The sequence below is a fragment of the Macaca nemestrina genome, chromosome 9, assembly GCF_043159975.1.
Source record: "Macaca nemestrina isolate mMacNem1 chromosome 9, mMacNem.hap1, whole genome shotgun sequence".
NCBI lineage: Eukaryota > Metazoa > Chordata > Mammalia > Primates > Cercopithecidae > Macaca > Macaca nemestrina.
In genome coordinates, this window is record NC_092133.1 from 131,734,153 (window position 1) to 131,752,756 (window position 18,604).

Consider the following 18,604-nt stretch of genomic DNA (forward strand, 5'->3'; position numbering starts at 1 on the left):
AGAAATGGTGGGGCCCTGTTGTGGTCCCAGCTACATGGGAGGCTAAGGCAGGAGCATCGCTTGGCCCAGGAGGTCAAGGCTGCAGTGAGCTATGTTTTGCACCACTGCACTCCAGCCTGGGCAACAGAGCAAGAGCCTGTCCCAAAAAAAGAAAAAAAAAAAAATTAAACACAAATGACAAAAAGTTCTATTCTCTAATATGCAAAGAGCTCTTACAAATCAATTAAAAAGTGAACAAACTGGCTGGGCACAGTGGCTCATGCCTGTAATCCCCGCACTTTGGGAGGCCGAAGCAGGTGGATCACAAGCTCGGGAGATCGAGACCATCCTGGCCAACACAGTGAAACCCTGTCTCTACTAAAAAATAAAAAAAATTAGCCGGGCGTGGTGGCAGGCGCCTGCCTGTAATCCCAGCTACTCGGGAGGCTGAGGCAGGAAAATTTACAAAAAAAAAATTAATTAAAAAAAAAAGCGAACAAACCAATTTAAAAAGGAAACAGCAGATACATGATGTGTCTGCTCCCGATGAAGCTTTCTCAGGAAAATGCAGCACAGGAGTAGGCCCTCAGCACCCAAACCCGTACTGTGCAACCCTGGAACTCTAACCAAAGCTCATCCTGCCTGGCGTCAACCCTGGTCATCTGGAATTTTAAACTAATAAATAAAGAATCTGGGGCCAAGCACAGTGGCTCAAACCTGTAATCCCAGTGAGGCCGAGGTGGGTGGATCACCTGAGGTCAGGAATTCGAGACCAGCCTGGCCAACATGGTGAAACCCCATCTCTACTAAAAATACAAAAAATTAGCCAGGCATGGTGGCCTGTGCCTGTAATTCCAGCTACTCAGGAGGCTGAAGCAGGAAAATCGCTTGAACCTGGGAAGTGGAGGTTGCAGTGAGTCAAAATCACGCCATTGCACTCCAGCCTGGACAACAAGAGTGAAACTCCGCCTCAAAAAAACCAAACCAAAACAAAACAAAACAAAACAACAGTATCTGGGAGTGTGGAGATGAATCGCACAGAAAATGTTCACCAGTCCCTGGCCGCTGAGGCCTAAGGGCTGGCCGGGCTCTCCTTCCTCCTGGGGCTTAGCTGTTCACCTCCACTTTAGATTCCAAAAAATAACCAGTATTCTTCCAGCAAATGTCATGTTTCTGTTTAGGCTAGTCAGTGATTTCCTATTCCTTAATTTTTCGCCTTTATTTTAAAAAATTTATTTTTTCTTTTCATGTTAGATGGGTCATGTCCCAAGATCCTAACAAGGCTGGAGAGAGGCGCATCTCACCCATGAGCGTGAAGGTCCAATCGTCACACCTACGGACTACAAAAGCATCTAGTTTCCTATTACTTGTAACAAAAAGGAATCTAACACGCTAATAAAAGTTCACTTACAGAAGAAATACAAAAGTTCCATAAAAGCAGAAAACAATGTTCAAACTCACCAATCTATAAAGAAATCAAAATGAACTAACTGTTGCCAGCTTTTACCTGTCTGACTGACAAAGACTACAATACTAATAATATCCATGGTTGAGAGAAATGGTCGTTCTCATATACTGTCACTGAGAGTGGAAAATCAAACAACTGTTTTGGAAGATAATTTAGCCTTCTCTATCAAAAACTGTAGTGTGCCCATATTGTGTCCTAACAGTTGAACTTCTAGAAATTCATTCTATCAAAAAGTTACAGAAGGGTGTGATACCCTTCATTGTAGCACTGTTTACAACGATATAAAATCAGGGGGAAAAAACGTAATCTATGACAAGAAAGGACCCTAGTGGCCTGCAGAAGTTTCCCATCTTCCTTAAAATGTGCTCCATCCAACAGTCTCCAAGTCCTTCATGATCTGACTTAGATACATCTGCAACCTCAGGTCCCACCATGCCTCCCTCTTCTTTCATTTCTTCCATCCCACATTCACCTTCTCAATATTCTTTTTTTTTTTTTTTTGAGACAGGGTTTGGCTGTGTCACCCAGGCTAGAGTGCAGTGGCATGATCTCGGCTCACTGCAACCTCTGCCTCCCAGCCTCAAGTCATCCTCCCACCTCAGCCTCCCAAGTAGCTGGGACCACAGGTACACGCGACCACGCCTGGCTAATTTTTGTGTTTTTAGTAGAGATGGGGTCTCAATTTGTTGCCCAGGTTGGTCTTGGACTCCTGACCTCGAGTGATCTGCCCGCTTCAGCCTCCCAAAGTGTTGGGATTACCCGACCCCTCCTCAATGATCTTTGAACACACCAAGCACAGGCTCACCTCAGGGCCTTTGCACTGGCTCTTCCCTAGAATGTGCCTCCCTCAGGTCTTCATATGGCCTCCTCTCTCACTTCCTGCAGGTGTCTTCAAAGATCACCTTCCTAGAGCACCTTCCCCACCCCATGTACCTCCCCAAACAGCAAATATCAACTCCATAACAATTGGGACATTGTCTTGTTCACTGCTCTAATCTCGGCACCTTACACAAAGGCTGACACCTGACACACAGTACGAATTCAATAAACGTGGTGAATGAATGATCAAATAAATCCCGGCATATCCTTATAATGGAATAATAACATGGCCATTAATAGCTCATGTAAGATATTAAGGAACCAAAGTAGCAGAATAGTATATACAGGACATCTTAGAGTTATAAGAAGTATATAGATATATGTAGGTGAATGTACGTGCAAAGAAAAGGCCTCAATGCATAGTCACCAATCTAACAAATTCGCCAGAGTTCCCCTCAGAAGTGACACTTTTCTTTTCAGCTTCATATAAATCTATATACAAACTGCTAGTGCATTTTTAAAATAATAAATCAATATTACCTTTATAACCTAAAAACATTAAAAAAAAATCTGCCAGCTAAAGTGTTTCCAGGCTGGGTGCAGTGGCTCACACCTGTAATCCCGGCACTTTGAAAGGCCGGGGAGGGAGGATGGCATGAACCCAGGAGTACAAGACCAGCCTGGGCAACACAGCAAAACCTCATCTCTACAAAACTACAAAAATTAGCCAGGCATTGTGGCCTGTGCCTATTGTCCCAGCTACTCAGGAGGCTGAAGTGGGAGGATCACCCGAAAAAAGTGTTTCCAAAAAAGAGGCAACCACTGTTCCTAAATGCAAGAAACCTCATGACTGGTTGTACCCCTTGCTAGTCTCACTGTCCAGCATCCTCAGCCACAATTTCCCAGATGAACCATGTTGCTTGAGGCTTCAGGCTCAGCTCCAGCTGAGCTCCCCCACTGGCTCACACACTGGACTTCTCTTTTTTTTTTTTGGAGACAGAGTCTTACTCTGTTACCCAGAATGGATTGCAGTGGTACGATCTTAGCTCACTGTAACGTCCACCTCCCAGGTTCAAGCAATTCTCTTGCCTCAGCCTCCCGAGTAGCTGGGATTACAGGTGCACACCACCACGCCTGGCTAATTTTTGTATTTTTAGTAGAGACGGGGATTTCACCATGCTGGCCAGGCTGGTCTCAAACTCCTGACCTCAGGTGATCCGCCCACCTTGGCCTCCCAAAGTGCTGGGATTACAGGGGTCAGCCACCAGGCCCCACCTGGACTCCAATTCCAATGTTACCTGGACATCACCTTCTTTGACACTGAAGATCAGGGTTTTGTAGTCCGTGAAAACCCAAGAACAGATTTCTCTATGATTACGGTAATCACATGGTGGTGTCGTTATCTACACACTAGGCTTCTCTAGGCAATGATATCCTCCCCTCCCTGTAGGCACTGAAAACTCATTGCTAATCCACATTTCCCTCTGTTTGCTGTGAGGAGGAATGTGGAGACAGAGAAGACACGCATACCTCTATTGGAAGCCAGAATAACTCTCATCCAGTAGAAAGGATCTGCAGAATCTGACGACATGATTCCAAACAGAGGGATCTAAAATAGTACACAAAATAGTTTATGAAACTGTATTAATAAGGCTGAGGCATAAGAATCAACTGAACCCAGGAGGCAGAGGCTGCAGTGAGCCGAGATCCCACCACTGCACTCCAGCCTGGGTGACAGAGACTCTGTCTCAAAAAAAAAAAAAAAAAGTATAAAGTGTGCACTTAATTTACAGTGTATTCACTTAATATTTGCAATACTTTTTAAAAAACTATTCTCATGTTCCTTAACAAAAACAAGCATATCTTCAAGGTAAAGCTGTTTATTAAAAAGAAAATAAAAACATTCCATCACATAGATAAGGGTTAATAAAAAAATATAATTAAAAGAACCAGAAAGTGAAAATAAAAATAAAAACAACATATCATTACTTAGTGCATTCACTAGTAAATATTCACATCGGTTATGGAGTGTTGTGGTACAACAATGTGAATATTCCTAATGTTACTAAACTGTACATCTAAAAATGGTTAAGATGTCATATTTTATATACTTTTACCATGATTTAAAAAACACTCCCACCAGTAGATTATGGAATATTATACCTGCCTAGTCATAGAATAATTTTGCAAAGCTCTATGTACTAAAGACAGCCAAGGTCACTCTTCTCAATGTAAGACTGAAGATGATATCCACAGTGGAATATTACAGGGCCACTAAAAATTATGCTTACTAAATCTGTAATAATATGGAAGAAGTACTTACGTCATAAAACTAAATATAAAATAGCAGTTCTCAACCTGGGGTGATTTTAGCCCCCACCCAAGACATTTGGCAATATCTAGAGACATTTTTGGTTGTCACAACTTGGGGTCGAGGTGGAGACCAAAGTGACTCCATCTTGGATGCTAATCTACCAGGTTGACTTCTGCTCAACCCTGGTCCCAGGGATCACTCCTGATTCCTGCTTTATTTACAGTCCCTAGTATAAGAACCTGTACTCGCTATAAATGCTGCCCTAAGATCCAAGTAACCTTGATGCTGTTACACAAATGACAGGCGGTGACACACAGCATTGTTACATGTTCTGGAAAGCTGATTTCAATTGTCCTGCACAAAGTGCATACACCCTTTCCCTATGATAGATTAGCCCCAGGTCTGAGAGTAAGAGTGCAGGCCTTTCCCCGTCTTACTGCTGCCCCAAACTATGCTTCTGTCCATAAAATCACCCTCTACTGACAAACTGGATTTGTCTCCCACATGGATTGGTTTCTCAGCTCCTTCAGTGTTTGGGGGTCATTTTGCATATACAGCCCTTTCACAGAACAGGGGGTGCTGCTAGCATCTAGTGGGTAGAGGCCAGAGATTCTGCTAAACATCCTAAAATACACAGGACAGCCCCCCCATGACAAGGAACGATCCCACTCAAATTCAGGAGTGCCACTGTTAAGAAGCCCTAGTATAAAAACAAAGGTATAAACGTGTATATATAAAAGTTGACACTGTAAATAGATGTACAGAAAATAAAACTAGGAGTAGATATCTTTTTAAATCCTAAACAGCAATTATCTGTAGATGGTAGAATTATGGTTGACTTTTTCTTCTGTATTCTTTTCAAATGTATCAAATTTTCCATCATGAGGACATTAACTTTTCATTAAAACAACAACAACAACAACAACAAAGAAACACCTTATTCAGATTGCTTCATATCATATGACCCATGTTTAGGATACAGCACTTGGCCTCAACCCCTCCTCAACCATGTGGGGATCGGAAAAAGACATTTCAAAAACCTTCTCCATATGAAACTGATTTTTAAGAAAGTTACAAGGCCGGGCGTGGTGGCTTACACCTGTAATCCCAGCACTTTGGGAGGCCAAGGCAGACGGATCACGAGGTCAGAAGATCGAGACCATCCTGGCTAACACAGTGAAACCTCGTTTCTACTAAAAATACAAAAAGAAAATTTGCCAGGCATGGTGGCAGGCTCCTGTAGTCCCAGTTACTCAGGAGTCTGAGGCAGGAGAATGGCATGGACCCAGGAGGCGGAGCTTGCAATAAGCTGAGATGCGCCATTGCACTCCAGCCTGGGCAACAGAGCGAGACTCCGTCTCAAAAAAAAAAAAAAAAAAACAGAAAGTTACAAAACATGCTGGCAGCAATTTTAAACAACTCACGTGATCAACCGAAACCTCTCTGAATGTCTGAATTTATTAGCTGGGTAACAAAACTGGTAAAGCATGAAGCATGGATATTTTATGTGCACCTTGCAGCTGTAGACACTCTTCATTTAAAGAGAGAGGTGAGGGCCAGGTGCAGTGGCTCAGGCCTGTAGCCCCAGCATCTTGGGAGGGCAAGGTGGGCAGATCACTTGAGGCCAGGAGTTCGAGACCAGCCTGGTCAACATGGTGAAACCCCATCTCTACTAAAAATACAAAAACTAGCCAGGAGTGGCAGCTCGTGCCTGTAATCCCAGCTACTCAGGCGGCTGAGACAGGAAAATCGCTTGAAACCGGGAGGCGGAGCTTGCAGTGAGCGGACATCACGCCACTGTACTCCAGCCTGGGTGACAGAGCGAGACTCTGTCTCAAAAAAAACAAACAAAAGAAACATTACAGGAGAGTCCATATCAAAATGTTCCACAAGTGGAAAGCGGTCATTCAGCCAACAACCTTCCCTAATCCCCAATGGTTAGGTGCTCCGTGGGAAATGGAACAAGCCACCCTTCCATAATTAATGGTATACCCTCCTTTCCTGCAGCCAATAGGATTATGAAAATTGGTTGCTAATTTTATTTCACTTAGTAAATTCCATAGCTAAAGAATCATGTACAACAACAGGTGGGGAACAATAGGAGCCTATTTTCTATGAATCTGTCACAGTTGCAGAGTTTTTGCTATATTTAATATAATAATCAGTTTCAACTTGTTAAGGCACTCTAAGCAGGTGGCCATTAGCCTGTGGTTGTTTCTGTACCCTGAAATCTCACAAAAGAAAACTGAAAATGACCTTAGAGGGTATTTGATTCTGAATGAGTTTCAGCCAATTACAGATAGCCAACCCGCCTATTAGCTACACAGAAACCTGTCACAGGAACATAATCAAATGAGGCAAATGCCTAGCTGTGGCCAATCAAGTAATTTCTTTACTTCTGCAATTCTTTACTTCTGCTACAAAAGCTCACTGCCCACACCCGTGGAGCAGCTCTCCGACCCTCTACCCATGTTGAGTGCTGTCAGGTTCATGAATCCTTTAATGCTCAAATAAACCCTAAGTTTATCTTGTCTGAAGGTTCTCTTTTAACAACTTGACAAAAATACAATACAGTACTCAGAGAAACAAAGCACTCCATGCCCTAATGGAAACCTGAACTAATCAGATGGAGAAAAAGAAAATTAGCACCAGGGATTTCCAAACAGAAAACCAAACAAAGTACTTGTGGGGGGAGATGGCAAGATGAAATTAAATAACAGCATTTTCCTCCACACATCATAAAACACAGTTATTTATTTATTTATTTTGGAAACAGTCTCACTGTCACCCAGGATGGAATGCAGTGGTATAATCTTGGCTCATTGCAATCGCCACCTCCCAGGTTCAAGCAATTATCCTGTCTCAGCCTCCCAAGTAGCTGGGATTACAGGTGTGTGCCACCACGCCCGGCTAATTTTTGTATATTTAGTAGAGAAGAGGTTTCACCATTTTGGCCAGGCTGGTCTCAAACTCCTGATCTGCCCACCTCTGCCTCCCGAAGTGAGGAGATTACAGGTGTGAGCTACCATGTCCAGCCTAAAATACATTTTTTAAAACATGTAAAATAGCAAAAGCTACCAAGAACGAAAAAAGCTATGGAAAGAGAAAAAAATCTGTGAAGCAGCCAAACAAGAAAAGGGACTGTCAACTTGAGCCTGGTGGTCCTGGGGAAAACTCTAGACAGTTGAGAAGGAAGGAGACTCAATACCAGAGCTGCTCCTGACCCTCACAAGGGGAAGTCGACAGGATCTTAGACCTCCCATCAACGTTCCAAATCTGGAGGAAGTAAACCGCAGATATTCTTATCTTGTTCCCTCCTCTGGATAAGAAGGAAAGGAAACAGCAGCTGGGAAGAAATGGATGAAAGAGAAGACAGCAACGGGCTGAGCCTCTCTGATGGAAGTGAAGTATAATGGGCTACACTGAATTGGGAATGAAAAACTCTTCCACTACAGGGCAGCAATCTGGAGCCTAGAACGAAAGACACTCCCCCTCAGTCAGATGGCGAGCAGCTTCTCAAGACGGTTAACGAAAATCCAAGAAATACTGTACATTCTAAAATAACTAGAAGGGTCTGGGCACGGTGTCTTGCGCCTGTAATACCAGCACTTTGGGAGGCAGAGGCAGGTGGATAACTCGAACTCAGGAGTTCAAGACCAACCTGGCCAACATGGTGAAATCCCATCTCTACTAAAAACACAAAAAAATTAGCCAGGTGTGATGGCACGCGCCTGTAATCCCAGCTACTTGGAAGGCGGGGGCACAAGAATCGCTTGAACCCGGGAAGCAGAGGTTCCAGTGAGCCAAGATCGCACGATGGCACTCCAGCCTGGCCAACAGAGCTGAGACTCCATCTCAAACAAAAACAAAAACCAGCTAGAAGGGAATACGTCAAATGTTTCCAGCATAAAGAAAAGACAAGTATTTAAGGTGATGGATATCCTTTACCCTGATTTGATCTTTATACAAATGCACCCTGATTTGATCTTTATACATTATACAAATGCATTAAATTATCACAGGTACACTGATAATATATACATCAGTTATGTACCAATTAAATACATTAATTTTTTTTTTCTTTTTTTTTTTTTTTGAGACGGAGTCTCGCTCTGTCGCCCAGGCTGGAGTGCAGTGGCGCGATCTCGGCTCACTGCAAGCTCCGCCTCCCGGGTTCACGCCATTCTCCTGCCTCAGCCTCCCGAGTAGCTGGGACTACAGGCGCCCACAACCGCGCCCGGCTAATTTTTTGTATTTTTAGTAGAGACGGGGTTTCACCGTGGTCTCGATCTCCTGACCTTGTGATCCGCCCGCCTCGGCCTCCCAAAGCGCTGGGATTACAGGCGTGAGCCACCGCGCCCGGCCAAATACATTAATTTTCTTAAGTGAAGAGAGAGCAGAGTCCAGGCAGCATGTACTGTACTTATCTCAGTTTATCTCACCTCCTACCACTCCCTAAAGAAAACTGGCTAGAATCTCTTTGAGATTCAGAGGAAAGAGAATAAAGAAATCTCCCACATGAGGCAGAGCTACCTAAGCATGAGAAAGATGAAAAGAAACAGTTTGGCAACTATATAAACGTATTAGAGAAGAAATAATGTAACCTAAGATGCACAAATTAATTTACTACATGAAACAGTCATGTGAGGCTGGGCGCAGTGGCTCATGCCTATAATCCCAGCACTCTGGGAGGCCAAGGTGGGCAGATCACTTGAGGTCAGGAGTTCGAGACCTGTCTGGCCAACGTGGTAAAACCCCATCTCTACTAAAAATACAAAAAAATTAGCTGGGCATGGTGGCTTGTGCCGGTTGTCCCAGCTACTCTAAAGGCCGAGGCAGGAGAAAAAAAAAAAAAGAAACAGGCATGTGAAATGTCATTCTTTCTGTTTTCTTCTTGGATTCTTAAACTTTAGCAGCAAAGCCCAAAATATTTATTATCTGAACCTTGACAGAAAAAAAATTCACTGAGCCCTGGATTAGAAGGTTCAATATTGTCAATATGGTAATTCTCTTAAATTGACCTATAAATTCAAAGTAACACGAATGATAATCCCAGCAGACTTTCTTGTAGAAACTGACAAGTCGATTTTAAAATCTATATGGAAATATGAAGGATCTAGAATAGCCACAACAATTCTGAAAAAGAAGAACAAAGCTGGAGTAATGATTGCAAACTGATTACGGGACTTACTAAGAAGTGGCTTGCAGCAGGATGGACACATACACAGATCAATAGAGAGCACGGAACAGACTCGTGCTTATATGGTTAACCAATTTTCAGCAAAGAGGCCTGAGTAATTCAATGGGGAATTTTTCTCAGCAAACGGTGCTGGATACTCATGTAAAAGGAAATGAAAATCAACCCTTACCTCACGCCACACATAAAAATTACCTCGGAACAGATCACAGACCAAAACATGCAAGTTAAAACTATAAAATGTTTGGAAGAACACAGGAGACAATCTTCATGACATTAGAATAGGCAAAAAATCCTTAGGAAGCAAAAACTCTAAGCCATCCAAGGAACAAAAAAAACATAAACTAAACTTCATTGAAATTTAAAACTCCTGCTGGGCGCAATGGCACTCGCCTGTAGTCCCAGCTACTCAAGAGGCTGAAGCAGGAGGATTGCTTGAGCCCAGGAGTTCGAGGACAGCCTGAGACACATGGCAAGAGTCTGTCTCTGAAAAAATATAAAAAGAAAAAAATAAAACGTTTAAACCTCTGTTCTTCAAAAGATACTGTTAAGAAAAAAGGCAAGCCACAGACTGGGAGAAATAATTCTTAATACACACATCTAACAAAGAACTTGTATCCAGAAAATGTAAAAATGTTTATAATTCAATGATGAGACAATAATCAATTTTTTAAATAGGCAAAAGATTTGCAAAGACACTTTACAAATCTGACACTTTACTCTTCTGATAAATAAACAAGCACTCATAGGCATATGGAGATGTTGCTCAATAGCATTTATCAGGGAAATGCAAATTAAAACCACATACCTTAGGATGACTACTATTTTTTTGTTTGTTTGTTTGTTTTGAGATGGAATTTCACTCTTGTTACCCAGGCTGGAGTGCAATGGTGCCATCTCGGCTCACCGCAACCTCCGCCTCCCCGGTTCAAGCGATTCTCCTGCGTCAGCCTCCCAAGTAGCTGGGATTACAGGTATTTGCCACCACGCCCCGCCAATTTTGTAAATTTTTTTTTTTTTTTTTTTTTTTTTGAGATGGAGTCTCGCTCTGTTTCCCAGGCTGGAGTGCAGTGGCTCAGTCTCGGCTCACTGCAAGCTCCACCTCCTGGGTTCCCACTATTTTCCTGCCTCAGCACCCCAAGTAGCTGGGACTACAGGCGCCTGCCACCACGCCTGCCTAATTTTTTGTATTTTTAGTAGAGACGGGGTTTCACCATGTTAGCCAGGATGGTCTCAATCTCCTGACCTCGTGATCTGCCGGCCTCAGCCTCCCAAAGTGCTGAGATTATAGGCATGAGCCACCGCTTCCAGCCCAATTTTGTATTTTTAGTAGAGACGGGGTTTCTCCATGTTGGTCAGACTGGTCTCGAACGCCCAACCTCAGGTGATCCACCCGCCTCAGCCTTCCAAAGTGCTGGGATTACAGGAGTGAGCCACTGCGCCCGGCAAGATGACTACTATTCAAATAATCAAAAATAACAAAAGTAGACCAGGATACAGATCAACTGGAACTCCAAAACACGGCTGGTGGAAACACAAAATGGGGCAACCAAGAGCTAGGCATGGTGGCTCACGCCTATAATCCCAGCACTTTGGGAGGCTGAGGCAGGCAGATCACCTGAGGTCAGGAGTTCAAGACCAGCCTGTCCAACATGGTGAAACCCCAGCTCTACGAAAAATACAAAAATTAGCTGGGCATGACAGCACATGCCTGTCATCCCAGCTACTCAGGAGGCTGAGACAGGAAAATCGCTTGAAACTCTGTCTCCAAACAAACAAACAAACAAACAAGCAAAATGGGGCAACCACTTAGAAAAGAGCTGACAATTTCTGATAAAGTTGAGCACACACTTACTATAAACCCCACAACTGTACTCCTCAGTACTCACCCATGAAAAATATCCACAGAAATATGTATTCATCAATGTTCATAGCAAATTAATTTATTGTAGCCAAAATCTGGAAACAACCCAAATGTCTAACAAGTGAATGAATGAATAAACTGTGATAACTTCATACATTAGAACAGTATTCAGAAATAAAAAGGAATGAATTACTGATGTAATGACCATATGAATTAATCTCAGAAAGATTATGATGATGTCAGACACTAAAGAATACTACTGTATGATTCTGTTTACACGAAGCTCTAGAAAAAACAAATCAAAGTAGAGTAACAGGATGTAGATCAGTGGCAGCCTGGGCCTGTGGAGATTCACTGAGAAAGGTTACAGTGAACTTTGGGGGTGACAGAAATGCTCTACATCCACAGAGGTTGTAGTTATGTGGGTGCACAAATTTGTCAAAACTCTCCAAAACGTACACCTAAAAACAGGTGCACTTTACCGTATATGTATTAAACCTCCATAAGGTTGACTTTTTTTTTAATGGTGGGAGAGGAGTTTCTAAGATGCTAAAAGTAAATGGTAGAAATATGGATGACTATTCTTTTTTTCTTTGTATTTTTCTTTGTTTCTTTAAACTTCTCTCCCTGACCATTTAAAACAAATTTAAAGCAAGTATAGTAGTAAAAGTACTTTAATTATCAGATCATTTCATTTTTCAGAAAGAAAATACAGTTTTTCTCCAGATTAGGTACCTAATCTGTTCTATTGCTTCCTAATATAATTTTTTAAAAGTTCTTACAAGTATTTCAATAGCTTTTCGAACTCCCCAAAAAACCTTGACCTAAATTATCTGGTTTTTATTCATGTATTTATTTGAGATGGGAACTCGCTCTGTTGCCCAGGTTAGAGTGCAGTGGTGTGATCTCGGCTCACTACAACCTCCACTTCCTGGGTTTAAGTGATTCTCCTGCCTCAGCCTCCTGAGTAGCTGGGATTACATGTGCACACCACCATGCCCAGCTAATTTTTGTATTTTTAGTAGAGACAGGGTTTCCCCATGTTGACCAGACTGGTCTCCACTCCTGATGTCAAGTAATCCACCTGCCTTGGCCTGCCAAAGTGCTGGGATTATAAGCATGAGCCACCATGCCCATCCACCTTGACCTAAGTTATCTTATTTAATCTTTACAACAACCCTAAAACATAGGCAGATCACATTTCATACTCACACTGTGAACTTAGTATGTCTGCAAAATTTTATTTGAAAGTATCATTGGACTGGGTGTGGTGGCTCAGGCGTGTAATCCCAGCCCTGTGGGAGACAGAGGTAGATGGATGACTTGAGCCCAGGAATTCGAGACCAGCCTGGGCAACATGGCAAAACCACATCTCTACAAAAAATACCAAAAAAAGTAACTGGGTATGGTGGCTCGTGCCGGTAGTCCCAGCTAGTCAGAAGGCTGAGATGGGAAGATCACCTGGGTTTGGGGAAGGTGAGGCTGAAGTGATCACTCCAGCCTGAGTGACAGAGTGAGACCTTGTCTCAAAAAAGAAACCAAAAAACAAAAACAAAAAAAACACTATCATCGAGTTTTAGTAATTTTTAAACATAGTACAACCCAAGATTCTAAAAATTTGGTTTTAGTGTGACCCTTTCCCTGCAAAAGAATTTAAAAATTAGCCAGGCATGGTGGGGCACACCTGCTGGCCTACGTACTAGGGAGGCTGAGGCAGGAGGATCACCTGAGCCTAGGAGCTGGAGACCAGCCTGGGCAACATAGAGACCCCGTCTCATTTAAAAACAAAAAATTGCCAGATAAAAAAGGGTGCAGTGGCTCACGCCTATAATCCCAGCAATTTTGGAGGCTGAGGCAGGTAGATCACCTGAGGCCAGGAGTTCGAGATAAGCCTGACCAACACAGGAAAATCCCATCTCTACTAAAAATACAAAAATTTGGCTGGGCGTGGTGGCTCACGCCTATAATGCCAGCACTTTGGGAGGCTGAGGAAGGTGGATAGCTTGAGGTCAGGAGTTCGAGACTTGGGAGGCCAAGGAAGAAGAATCACTTGAACCCAGGAGGCAGAGGTTGCAGTGAGTCGAGATCATGCCTCTGCATCTAGTTTGGGCAACAGAATGAGACTCCATCTCAAATAAAAATTAATAATACAAAATAAAAAGGATAATAATGCTCAATATATTGAGCTCAATGTATTTTTTAAGAAAAAAAAATTCTCAAATTCTAACCAATCAAGACCTTAGAACAATGGTAGAGACACTTATTTAACAGTATAATTACATACCTGACAACATACTAAGAAAATGAAGAGCGTTATAGCAGTCCATAGAACCTTCTCTCTAAACTGGATCTGTGCAACAAAATAAAAAGAATCATCAATCAAAATCAAGAAACAATAAATTTTTTTGGCGGGGGGGTGGATTTTTGAGGATCTTCTTTGGGGCCTAATTCACAAAAGTTGGGAATGTCTGTATGTGTTAATAAAGGAAGCATTTTTGTTTATTAGATACAAAGTTTTATAAATTTTTTTTTTTTTTTGAGACGGAGTCTCGCTCTGTCGTGGCCCAGGCTGGAGCGCAGTGGCCGGATCTCAGCTCACTGCAAGCTCCGCCTCCCAGGTTTACGCCATTCTCCTGCCTCAGCCTCCCGAGTAGCTGGGACTACAGGCACCCGCCACCTCGCCCGGCTAGTTTTTTGTATTCTTTTTAGTAGAGACAGGATTTCACCGTGTTAGCCAGGATGGTCTCGATCTCTTGACCTCGTGATCCGTCCGTCTCGGCCTCCCAAAGTGCTGGGATTACAGGCTTGTATAAACATTTTTTCTCTCTCATACACACACACACACACACACACGCACGCACGCACGCACAGATGCTTGTTTTTGTTTTTTTTTTTGAGACAGAGTCTCGCTCTGTCGCCCAGGCTGGAGTGCAGACAGAGTCTCAAAAAAAAAGTAGGAGCTAAACAATGTGTACACAGGGACACAGAGTATGGAATGATAGACAGTGGAGACTCCAAAGGGTACAAAGGTGGCAGGAAAAGATGGATGGTGGCTCGGCCTCGGCCTCCCAAAGTGCTGGGATTACAGGTGTGAGCCATGGTGCCGGCCTAGATTGTTTTTTAATGTTCCTTTCACCTTAGTAGCAGCTACAACAAACAGCTGAACTTCCTGAATATAAGTTTCTTTACTTTTCATAAAAAAGGTAATTTAAATACAGGCAGTTCTCATCTACATTGTATGGTGTTAAATGAAACTGAAAAGGAGCCAAAGCAAAACAGAGATCCAATGTGCACGTGACTCGGTGAACACTGCACTGTGCGAAGGTAGGCCTGCTGGTGACAGTGCCATATGAATATTTTATAGACTGCAAAGCTAGGGTTTCTCAGGATGCCTTAAATGTAAATGGAACAACTATTTTTACAAACTCAAAGCAATAAAAAAATACTTCTAGCCGGGTGCAGTGGCTCATGCCTGTAATCCCAGCACTTTGGGAGGCCGAGACAGGTGGATCACGAGGTCAGAAGATCGAGACCATCCTGGCTAACACGGCGAAACCCCGTCTCTACTAAAAATATAAAAAAATTAGCCGGGCATGGTGGCGGGTGCCTGTAGTCCCAGCTACTCGGGAGTCTGAGGCAGGAGAATGGCGTGAACCCGGGAGGCAGAGCTTGCAGTGAGCCAAGATCGCACCACTGCACTCCAGCCTGGGCGACAGAGTGAGACTCCATCCCAAATAAATAAATAAATAAATACTTCTAAATCAAATAGTAAGTTTAAAATTTTTTACCTATCTCTATATCCCTATTCCTATTAGTTTGATGAGAAATTTGTAGTTTGATGAAGAATTTCTAGAAATTGGCCAATCTAGAAATAACAATATTTCCAGAATTTAAATACCTTAACTCTGAAAGTTCGCAATGATAGAAGAACGATTTCACCCAGTCACAGTATCTTCTGAATGCATTCCTGTCATTTTTCTTTCCAATGACTGAATCAAGAAATGGGAGGTATGTATTTGCACAAATGCAATTCATTTACATGAAACAGCTGTACTCATCAAAACCTATCCAGCAGACCGGGTTATTTCTAGTCCAGTAGGTCACATCATTAGCAAACACAATACACACCCTATACTACAGGATTTATGAAGGATCACTACAGACAGGAGAATACTCTGTCTTAACTAACACACAGGCCGAAGAAACACTTAGTTTGGAAACGTCACAACTTAAAGAACAGTCATTTTTGAAAGCATGAGATAATCTATCTAGATTTAAACAGATTTATATTAGTTTTATTCACTTGGTGCCTCTTGCAAGGAGGATGAGCACCAATAGTTTTCCAATTACCGACAGAGAAGGACTCAGGAAAGGAAATGAATTTTCCTGGTTTAGTAGGGTAAGTCCTTGAGCTACCCTCTATATTACTAAAATCTTATACTTACTTTCCTTTCCGGTTTCTGAATTTCTGGTAGAACTGCACAGAACGGTTTGATAACTTCTAAAAATTTGACTGTAAAAAGAAAAAGAATAAATGTCCCTATTATTATAAAGTTAAAAAAAATCTTTCTAGAGAATCAAACACAAATATTCTCTTTCACCAGCAATTCACCCCATCCTTACAGCCTCAAATTAAATAATCATACTGTTCTCCACTTCAAATGATACGTAAAGGAAGAGGTATCATTCAAGGGACAAAAAAGTCCAAATGGTTTGATGGCTAGTCAGTAGAAGCAAAGCAATCCAAGCAATCTTTTTCCAGAACTTTACTTCCTCACACTTGTATCCAATCATTTTATATACAGAGAAAAGGGGCTGTTCAAAGGGCATCATGACGTCAAAAAGGGAGCAAATGTACCCTACCGTGGTACCCATGAGACAATGCATGATAGAAGAAAGCAGGTATCAGAGGAGGAAGACAGGAGGGTGCCTTCTGCACTCAGGAAGTACAACAGGAAATGGGCTCCTCTGCAGAGAACTGGCCTAAACAACTGAAAGATGCCGAAATGCGTAGGTGACAAAAAAATCATGCAATCACCTCCTATAGTCAACTTTTTTTTTTTTTTGAGACAGTGTCTCTCTGTGTTGCCCAGGCTGAAGTTCAGTGGCACGATCTCGGCTCAGTGCAATCTCCGCCTCCCAGGTTCAAGTGATTCTCCTGCCTCAGCCTCCCAAGTAGCTGGGATTACAGGCGCGTGTCACCACACCTGGCTAATTTTTGTATTTTTACTAGAGATGGGATTTCACCATGGTGGCCAGGCTTGTCTCAAACTCCTAACATCAAGTGATCCTCCCATCTCAGCCTCCCAAAGTGCTGGGATTACAGGCATGAAGAACCATGGCACCTGGCCCCTATAGTTAGCTGTTTTTGTTTTGCTTTGTTTCATTTTTGAGACGGATTCTCCCTCTGTCGCCCAGGCTGGAGTGCAGTGGTGCCATCTCGGCTCACTGCAAGCTCTGCCCCCCTGCGTTCAAGCAGTTCTCCTACCTCAGCCTCCTGAGTAGCTGGGAATATAGGTGCGCAGCACCATGCCGGGCTAATTTTTGTATTTTAGTAGAGACAGGGTTTCACCACTTTGGTCAGGCTGGTCTCGAACCCCTGACCTCGTGATCCACCCATCTCGGCCTCCCAAAGTGCTGAGATTACAGGCGTGAGCCATGGCACCCGGCCCCTATAGTTAACTTTTTAAAGTATGTAGGCCAGGCACGGTGGCTCACACCTGTAATCCTAGCACTTTGGGAGGCCAAGGTGGGCAGATCACAAGGTCAGGAGATCGAGACCATCCTGGCTAACACGTGAAACCCCGTCTCTACTAAAAATACAAAAAACAAATTAATGGGGTGTGGTGGCGGGTGCCTGTAGTCCCAGCTACTCAGGAGACTGAGGCAGGAGAATGGCGTGAACCCAGGAGGCGGAGCTTGCAGTAAGCCGAGCTCCAGCCACTGCACTCCAGCCTGGATGACAGAGCGAGACTCCGTCTCAAAAAAAAAGAAAAAATAAGTATGTAATCTCTGCTTCATTTCATCAGACCACATTTCATTGCCTGGTTACTCTCCCAGGTAATATCAAAATACCTGCTTATGTAAAATAACCCAGAGAATTTACAATTACATTTCATCAGAAAGTACTGTTTTCCCAGACTAGTCTTGTGGTATATAAAGGTAAGATAAATCAAGGTTCTTTAAGGATAGACACTGTCTTCTGGCGTGGCTTAAGTCAAGTCCTGCCAGAGAACTGAAGGGTGAATATGACAATCTCTCAAGCTTCTGTCCTTTGCCAAAGGGTCTGCAATGTGGAGAAAGACAAGCCGCAGGTAGGTATTAGGCTCTGCGGCTCTTCTTCCCCTACAGACACTGGCTTCTGTATACTAACATCCCAAAACTCTTAAAGCTGACATGAGTGATTACATTTCTGCAGTTGCCTAAAGTTGATTTTATTATATATATATATATATATATATTTTTTTTTTTTTTTTTTTTTGAGACGGAGTCTCGCTCTGTCGCCCAGGCTGGAGTGCAGTGGCCGGATCTCAGCTCACTGCAAGCTCCGCCTCCCTGTTTTACGCCATTCTCCTGCCTCAGCCTCCCGAGTAGCTGGGACTACAGGCGCCCACCACCTCGCCCGGCTAGTTTTTTGTATTTTTTAGAAGAGACAGGGTTTCACTGTGTTAGCCAGGATGGTCTCGATCTCCTGACCTCGTGATCCGCCCATCTCAGCCTCCCAAAGTGCTGGGATTACAGGCTTGAGCCACCGCGCCCGGCCTATTATATATTTTTTAAAAGCCTCTACAAATGATGGGCAGTCACTGATGTATGTTTATTTGTTTCAAGATGGAGTTTCGCTCTATCGCCCAGGCTTGAAGTGCAGTGGCAGGATCTCAGCTCACTGCAACCTCTGCCTCCTGGGTTCAAGGGATTCTCGTGCCTCAGCTTCCTGAGGAGCTGAGATTACAGGCGCCCACC

At 43.1% G+C, this 18,604-nt stretch overlaps 1 protein-coding gene and 1 non-coding gene across 2 annotated transcripts in view; both read right to left on the reverse strand.

Moving 5' to 3' along the window:
- Window positions 1-18,604, reverse strand: part of LOC105490613 (SEC61 translocon subunit alpha 2) — a 41,663-nt gene that overhangs the window by 21,674 nt on the left and 1,385 nt on the right. Inside the window, exons 2-4 of the mRNA XM_011756410.2 lie at window positions 16,087-16,154; window positions 13,926-13,991; window positions 3,797-3,875 (exon numbers count right to left, since the gene is read on the reverse strand). Coding sequence (XP_011754712.1) covers window positions 3,797-3,875; window positions 13,926-13,991; window positions 16,087-16,154 — 213 coding nt within the window. The remainder of the gene's footprint in view (window positions 1-3,796; window positions 3,876-13,925; window positions 13,992-16,086; window positions 16,155-18,604) is intronic.
- On the reverse strand, window positions 1,228-1,331 carry LOC112428182 (small nucleolar RNA U13). Its single transcript, XR_003020097.1, has one exon. It is a non-coding gene; the product is annotated as a small nucleolar RNA U13 (small nucleolar RNA).